The sequence below is a fragment of the Octopus bimaculoides genome, chromosome 13, assembly GCF_046866305.1.
Source record: "Octopus bimaculoides isolate indiv1 chromosome 13, ASM4686630v1, whole genome shotgun sequence".
Taxonomy (NCBI): domain Eukaryota; kingdom Metazoa; phylum Mollusca; class Cephalopoda; order Octopoda; family Octopodidae; genus Octopus; species Octopus bimaculoides.
This window is the reverse complement of record NC_142940.1, coordinates 53,193,696-53,203,074: the sequence shown is the minus strand read 5'-3', so window position 1 is coordinate 53,203,074 and position 9,379 is coordinate 53,193,696. Positions and strand designations below refer to the sequence as shown.

General features: G+C 32.6%; 1 protein-coding gene across 2 annotated transcripts in view; it reads right to left on the bottom strand.

The window, feature by feature from the left end:
• The window catches only part of LOC106877721 (cGMP-dependent 3',5'-cyclic phosphodiesterase), a 436,212-nt gene that overhangs the window by 34,209 nt on the left and 392,624 nt on the right, over nucleotides 1-9,379 (bottom strand). For both annotated transcript variants that reach the window (XM_089361766.1, XM_089361765.1), the window contains 2 exons: nucleotides 8,651-8,685; nucleotides 6,376-6,491 (listed from right to left, as the gene is read on the bottom strand). In XM_089361766.1, coding sequence (XP_089217892.1) covers nucleotides 6,376-6,491; nucleotides 8,651-8,685 — 151 coding nt within the window. The remainder of the gene's footprint in view (nucleotides 1-6,375; nucleotides 6,492-8,650; nucleotides 8,686-9,379) is intronic.

Sequence of the window (9,379 nt, the reverse complement as noted above, 5' to 3'; positions counted from 1 at the left end):
AAAAATGAAACATGAAAAATTATAAATATAAATACATACACATATATATAACAGTAATAATAACAATAACAATAATAATGAGAATACACACACACACATATATATTTATACACATACACCCATATGCACACACACACACACACATATATATATATATATATATATATATATATATATATATATATATATATATATTCAGGCAGGCATGGCTGATTGATTAAATAATTTGTTTCATAATAGTGTAGTCTCAAGTTTGTCTGTTGATTACTTGGAATCCTTGAAACAAACTTCTTAATCATTGAGCCATGCATAGAGGAATATGTATACATGTGTATGTGTTTATATATGTATATATATATATGTGTATATACGTGCACATATATATATCTATATCTGTATGTATATATATATAAATACATATATATATGATGAACTTACCATCAGAATAACTGTATATCTGTATACATAAAATTGTTAACAGGGATCATTAATTAGTTTTAGATATTTTTTCATTTTTACCCAATTTCTAGAAAGAGCTTTTAAAGTATAAAATGTATCTAGAATATGGACAGTTTCAACACAACAAACTGAAGTGATTAAAAAAAAAAAAAACCCCAAAGCATTATGTATGCTAAGGTATCGATTCTTAGCCTCAATAACCACTTAGAAAAATCACATCTGATTTCATTGGTATATATGTAATAAAACTTGTAATTACCCTTAATTGCATGAAATAATTTTTAAAATGTAAGAAGTGAGATATAACACCACCACCACTACTACTACTACTACTACCAACAACAACAACAACAACAACAACAACAACAACAACAATAATAATGAATACCTACTGATGAAGTCTAAAGAATGGACCTTCATCGAGGTAGCTATTCTTGAAGAGCAGTATATTGTGAAGACAGAGAACAAGAAAGTTAGGAAGTACCAAGATCTAAGACTGGAAGTGAAAAGAATCCATAGAGTCTCAAAAGTGAGTGTGGCAGTACCTATTGTGGTCGGTGCACTTGGGGGGGCCATCTCAAAGAGAGCAAATATTTTGGCATCAGAAGCTACAAATACCAAACATCAAACTTCACAGGAAGTATTCAATTGGCATTAATACTTGGAACAGTTCATATGTTGAGGAAAGTGTTGCCTTTCTAAGCTGCAGAATGGAGCTAAGACATGGATCATGATAATGATGATGATGATCACTCCTGTTGATTTTGACATGAGTGTGTGAAAGATTCGGCTAGTTAGCTGCCTTGATAATGAAAATGATAATAGAGCTTCTACAGAAAATTTGCCTCTTCAGGACAGGAAAGATTATTAGGAGGGTTCTAAGCACTTGAAAGACAATTGGAAGCTTGTGGATACCTAAGTTTACAGGTTGTAACTCACTGCTTGCATAAATCCTACCAGGAATAAGACTGAACCTGAGTCAAATCAATAATAATGATAATAATAATAATAATAATAATAATAATAATAATAACAAGAGCATTCAGAGAGTACAAACCTCTGCCAACGTCCTCTCAACGATTAGCCAGAGATGATTTTTAAAATGATAATATCTTAAATAAACTTGACTGCTCTCACAAACAAGAATACTAAAAATGAACCTAACTGCTCTCAAAAATTAAGTAAAAAAGAAAGACACGGAAAATAATCTGGAACCCTTGTCCAGTACCAGATCGATCCCAAAATCTAATCGGTTTGTGTCAGTCACGAGGCCAAACATCCCTGAAAGTTTCATCTGAATCCATCCGGTGGCTCTTGAGATATCTTGTCCACAGAAAAACCAACAAACAAACATGACTGAAAACAATATCTCCACCTTTGCTAAGGTGGAGGTAATAATAATAATAATAATAATAATAATAATAATAATAATTATTATTATTATTATTGAGTGAGAGAGCAGTGCATGCCACCAAAGTGACACTGGGGTGCAAATATACGAACCCCAATATACCCATCATGATTTCCTGTCTGATAAGGGTACACCAGGCATCACAAGAATATCAAGATTAACAGTGCATGACCTTGCAGGTGGGGCCCAGTTAGAATTTTCTTTAGGTCGAGTAGCCCATCCCACTCAAAGAGGTCCCTTAATAAGGGTTGTTTAAGGATGTTGAACAAAACACCCATGTTTCCAGAGGTGAATTATCCAAACCCCAAAGAATTCCTCTCAACACATGGCTATGATGCTCCCCCAAAACTTCTGCTCATGATCAGAGATGCACATATCATCAGTCACTAAGGGACATGCTCAACTGGTTGCAAATCTGTGGTATTGAGCAGATTATTTGCAGTAGCCCATCTTTTATTGAATGTGAGGAAAATTCCCTTTCGTAATATGAAAGGGAAATGACAGAGATGTTTAGATGGTGATCGTGGTAGTGGTGATAGTAGTTAGGACAGTGGTGATGATGATGATGATGATGATGATGATGATGGTGATGATGATGATTGATGGTGATATCGTTGACGATGATGATGATGATGACCAATTCAATATTTAAAAAATCCTATTATATTTTTAAAATTAAATATTATTAAGAATTATATGAAAAAAAATTGTTAAAATATTTTGTGTTTAGTAGCAGTATAACTAATTTATTGTGCAAGCTGGTGTTCATTCTTATCAGAGTGAGGATGTTACATAATTGTTTTAGTGCACCAGCAGGACATTTAAGATTAGATTACATCACCAGGCATACTCTTGACTAGTGGTCCTCAACTATTCTTTACTTATGGACCATTTTTGATTCCCATTTAATTTGGAAGGACCCTCACAGCCATTCGATGTTTAAAAAAGCTCTGTTATATTTTTATAATTAAATATTATTAGAAATTGTATTTTAAAAATTGTTAAAATATTTTGTGTACTGTAGAAACATAACCAATTTATTGCACATGAATTTTAATAGCAAAATCTTATATAGATCTCCAAGGGTCATATGAATCCTGGTTTACAACCACTGTTTTAACAGATCTAGCACCATTATTTTAACTCTTTGCTTTTCATATTTCTGTTGAAACATACAGTGTTTATTTGAAAATAAAATGAAGAATTTAGTAAATTAACTTAGTCATTAGTAAGCTGGTCTTGAGATTTTAAATCAGAAATGCACATATCATCAGCCACTAAGGGACATGACTTCCTGTCTGATAAAGGTACACCAGACATATGCATCATAACTACATGTGCATGACATGGTGATCTCATATCAAGACTAACAGTGCATGACCTTGCAGGTGGGGCCCATAATTTAGGAAGTTTGTCTCAGGGAATCAGGAGCAAACTCAGGCCTTTTTGATATCACTGACAAAATATTACTTGTAAGGAATCATGTACACACGATGGACTTCCACACAGTCTCTATCAACCAAATTCACTCACAAGGCATTAGTTGGCCTGGGACTATATAGCAGATAGTGTTGCACAGTGGGATTGAACCTGAAACCATATGGTTACATAGTGAGCTTCTTAACCTCAGAGCCATGCCTGTGTCAATATACATATAGACATACATACACACACACAAACACACACACACACACACACACACACATATATATACAATGCACACACACACACACATATCTAAACATATACATGTGTATATATATATATATATACATATATGTATACATACATATATATATATATATATGTATATGTATACATGTATATGTGTGTGTATATATATATATATATATATATATATATATATATATATATATATATATATATATATATATACACACACCCACGTGTAGATTTGACAGAGCATTTTTACTCTCCATATCATTGCTACATGGAGTTAATGAAAGATGTGTGTTGTTAGAATTCAATGGTTTAAGTGAGGAGAGATATAGTCACTTTTCACTTATGTGCAGAAAGAAATAAAAAGAATGAAAGCTAAAAGCTTTTCCATAAAGAAAAAAAAAATGTTGTTGCTTTTTTGTAGAACATATAGAAAAAAATGAAAATGAGAAACATGTAGAACAAATGTATATAAATGTACTGAAACTACTATGAGTGTAAATTTATAAGTGGCTTGAATTCAAACAATATTTCCTAATACTTTTTATGTTTGGAATATCGAAAAACTTTTATATTTTAAAAGAAAAAAAAAAAAAAACCCCAACAAAAACAAACTTTTTATTTTTTTATTTTTAAACAAGGTAATGAGAAATATTCTATTTCTAAACTACGTTTTATGAAATCTGACTGTGCACGAAAATAAACATTTGCTGAGATGTAACTGAAAAACTGCAAAAAAAAAAAAAATAATAAATAAATAAAATAAAAAAAAATATGTTCCTGTATTAACTTTATAGATTTTTCATTTATTTTTAGAGACTTTTAAAATATATATTTTTTTTATTATAGGTTGAGTTCAGTGAATTTCAAGGTGATGCATATTTCGGTGTAATTTATCAAGTAACTGAGCTTTGTGATTCAACTAGGATATATTTACTAAGAATATTTATAGTGTATTCATGATGATGATGATGAAGATGATGATAATGATGATGATGATAAATACATGTTTTTTTAATTAGGCATAATCAGTCTAGCAAGTGGTAGATTTACAAATCTAATTCAAGAACTGGGGTCGATGATCAGATGCATGTCCAAAAAAATCTTCAAAATAGATCATCAGTGTATGGTTTTAGCTGTATTTTATCCACAAGAAATGGATGAGTGAATAAAAGATTGCTTCCTTGATACGTTTTAGTGATTGTCTTTGTACAGCCAATGGACTCAAACCTAGCATCTCCTCAATGGAAGACATTTATAAGATCTCTCTATGTTCAAGTTGGTGCAAGTTTTGAGTGAGATGTCTAGGACTGCATGTGGATGACATCTATGCACAGAATGTTAGGAAGAAATGAAGGATGGTATGATATGTATACTTAAGTAGAAGGCATTATAGACATCTGTTTATATACCCATGCCAGCATGGGAAGCGGATATTAAACAATGATGATGATGATAACGATTAAATCTTGTAGCTCCAGTTTTCTAGAGCTGCTAGCTTGTACACTCTAAGTGTTAAGCACTTTGTTTAACCCCATGATAACAGTTGTTTATCAGGCAACTAAGCTGCACCAATGGTAATTGTCGAAGGACCAGAAGAATTAGCTGAATGTTTATGAATTTGATAGGAAGACGTAGTGGAAATGTTGGTGTAACTGTCAAAAGCACAATTTTCATTCTATTATGGTGATGAAACCTCAAACTGAGTTGGAAATATTTACATGAAGAATCTAACAAACCTATCAGATTCCATGAAATTTGCATGGCGGCCTCTATTATTGATTCCATGAGTGATAGTGGATATTTACTTCAGCTGGTACAAAACTGGGGCAGATAAGACAGTGTATACATATGACATCTGATTTAAAGCAAGGTTGGATCAGAGTTTGCAAGTGCTTGCAAATTGGAGGAAAAACTGTTTAGTATATTGAATGATAATTTGAATCTATTTTGAATATGAGAAGGGGATGGATTTGGAGGTGATGAAGTGATTAAGATGGAAAAGAATTTGTTCCAAGTGTAAAACAAAATGAGGTAATATTAGGTTCACAATGTGTTATGTTAGTGCATCAGTTATTGTCAACCAAAGACATCAATTGGAGGAAAAAGATGGGTCACAGTGTGACTGGTTGCAGCTGATCAGTCTGATGCACACATGGAAGTCTCTGTCGCAGGTTGGGGACTCATGGTCTGCTGGGACTGAAGACAACAAATTGATTTTGAATTTGCACAGTTCATGTTTTCTTTGTGCTCCCTGCAATCCTGTTCTGTTTCTAGGAGATGGCACCTCTGTTGGTTCAGCTTTTCCAGGCAGGGTGGTCTTGAGCTTGCATCAAATGGCTCACAATGTACTTATCAATGAACTACTGGGATCAAATGAAATGGAGGGGGAGCCAGAAATAATGATGTAAATTCTCATGATGACCATTCATATTACAAATAAAAGAATGGTCCTCATGAGCATTACAACGAGCTTGGTGTATCCCTAAATTAATTTTCATTATTTAAGTATAAATGAGGCATAATTTGAACGTAGGTTTTATATATAGGAACATCAGGATTTTATCAGTGAGCTACTGTGGGGTTTAGGTATATTAATGGTACAAACAGTAAATTATATTCAAGGACTGACTCACAAAGAAACAACAACAACAGCAAGAATATATCATAACTTATATTTATGGTGATAATTATATTTAAATGATTGTGATTATAGAGTTTTCTAAGTGGATATTGAGGCTAATTAGGTATCTCTAATTAGATATTTTTAGTTGTAAAGGAAGAAGAAAAAGTTTAAGAATAATAAAAATGAAGCTGTAACTCACATGACTAATACTTATACAACAGTAGACAGCAAAAGCTGAAGCGATAGCCTCATCAAATGCAGTAAAACAAGGGCCTGTTTTCTTGTTACATAACTGGGCCACTCCAATCACACAACCTATAGAATATAAGAGAACAGCTGCCACTGAACATGGATAAACAACGAACTTGCAATCCTTTATAATATTCTTTGCAAACATATATCAAAAAGGATAAAAATAAAAAGTAGTAGAAATATTCAAAAAGACATTTTTTATCAATTTAAAAAAAAAAAAAAAATTTATTTTGGATTCATTTTGGATTCATTTTGCATGCTGTGCAGTACATTAAGTTTGTAGATGCGGTCTTATTGAAAGGGAATGTTTTTTTTTATCTGCAATCTAATGGGTCAGCTTGTCCTTTCAACTAATTTTGTGTAGATGTGGTCTCATGGAAAAAGAATGTCTTGCTTATATCTGTGATCTGATGGATCAGCTTGTCCTTTCAACTACTTTAGTCCTAAGTTTCACTTCACTTAGTACTTGCTTAAACTTATAGGCTAGTTCACCTTTAAGGGTAGGGCCAATAAACTTTACTCCTTAGAATTTAACATTATTATCCCATGAGTCTGCATAATCTTCATTTTTATTATCTTTTACTTGAAGTAAAGACTATTTGCCAACAATAATGTGGCTGTCCTGGAAGGGACGATTGTTACTGTTGTTTAGTCCCAGGAAACATCGTTTCCAGCTGGGTATATGACACTTGTCTGTGACCTATCCACAGATGTTGTATTGTGCTGGATGGGGGTGCTGAGCTCCTCTGTTCGAAAATATATGGACACAGATATTATGTGGTATAGCCATCTGGAAACGATGTTTCCTGGGGCTAAACAACAGTAACAATTGTCCTTTACAGGACAGCCACATTATGTTGGAAAATAGCCTTTACTTTAAAGAACTGTTACTGAATATCTCTCTTTGAGAGATTTAGAAAATAATAATGTTTCTATTTATCTTTTACTTGTTTTAGTTTTGATGGGTTTAGTCAACAAATCAACTCCAGTACTTATATTTCAGTTTTGTACTTATTCTATCAGTCTCTTTTTGCCAAAGCACTAAGTTACAGGGATGTAAACAAATCAACACTAGTTGTCAAGCAGTGGTGGGAAACAAACACAAAGACACTTGCACACACACAAACACACGTGACAGGTTTCTTTCAGTTTCCATCAACCAAATCAACTAACAAGGCCGTGGTTGCCCAGGGCTATAGTAGAAGACACCCATAATGCCATGTGTTGGGACTGAATCCAGAACCATGTGACTGGAAAGCAAACTTCTTATTACACGAACGGTCTGTGCCTATTATTAACTATTTTTTACATAGTTTTAGATCTGGTAGAGTTAAAAGTATTTGCTTGAATAGGCAAGTATTTATAGCTGGATGCTTAATATAATAATCAACAAATTGTAAATATTAAAGTAAATATTAGTAGGCTACATATTATCTGTTATATATAGTTCAACAACAATTTATTTGATTAATGAAAGCAATTGGCTGCAACCTTCTGAATCACAGACGTTTACTGTCAATTGCTTTCATCAGATGTTACTGTTATACTGAAAGCATATAGCTTAGTGGTTAGGGCATTTGTATCCTTAAGCAAGACACTTTATTTCACGTTGCTTCAGTTCACTCAACTGGCAAAAATGAGTAAGACCTCTATTTTAAAGGGTCAGCCTTGTCATATCTTGTGTCATGCTGAATCTCCCTGAGAACTACATTAAGGGTACGCCTGTCTGTGGAGTACTCAGCCACTTGCATGTTAATTTCACAAGCGGGTTATTCTGTAGATTGAATCAACTGGAACCCTCATCGTTGTAACTGACAGAGCGCCAATTTACTGTCATGCTACTATTACTTTGTCATCTTAATATATTTATCTTGCCAGCAACTTTGACAAATTTCTCAATATTTATCAATTTGGGTGACTGCATCTAGATGCAGTTTCATTTCCTTTATAGAACATGTATATATATATATTTTTTTTTGCATGTCAATATGGTATTTTTCCATGATGCAAAGTGGAGACTTTCCAGAACAATTTACATAGCTATCTTCATATGGGAGACCTAACGCAAATATTTTCAACAGAGTGAATTCCGTTAAAAGCATCCAAGGGCTAAGTGGTAGTGTTGAACTATGTGATGGATTAAGTGTAGGAGTTGGGAAATTATTACGCAGAAAAATCTATCAATATTGAGAGTGTTGAGGGGAACAATGGTTTGTAATTACCTTTTTCATCTTGAATTGGAAAGCAAAGAATATTTCTGAAATTAAATTAAAAAATAAAATGTTGAAATTGAAATAAGATTTCCTCTTCAGAAAAACTGTATATTTTTTTCCAGCTGTTCTTATTAAATGTACTTTACAACATTTCATTTTTTATATATATTTAATTCCTTTATATACTTGCTTGAAAGAATTCACATATATATATATACAAAATAACATTTCCAATTCCTCATAATCTTTTCATTATACATCAAAATCAAAAAGTAAAAGGAAAATAATTTTAAAAGATTCAGCAACATTTAAAAAAAATAATTTATTTACTAACAAACACACCTATTAAGCTAATCCTTTCCAAATGAGAAAAATATTAAAATAGCAGGAGTGCTAAACCTTAGTTTCCAGTCATCAAACGTGTAAGAATAAATAGAGCACTGATATGGTCACATGATGCAAAATGGATGATGAGTGGTGGATGAAAATATAGCCATGTGCTGACAATGAAAGGTACCTGTGGGTAATTGTAAATTGAAAAAAAAACAACATGTGAAGAGATATCTTGATGTTCAGTCTCAATAGTGAAATGACAAATGCTGATGATGAATTTGTGATATACAACAAGATAGACCTGTTCAACTCATTACAATATGGTTAAATGGATATTAAAATGATGATGATGATAAAGCATTTTCCTAAAGCAGCAATCATCAATAGAACTTTGTAGAATTGATG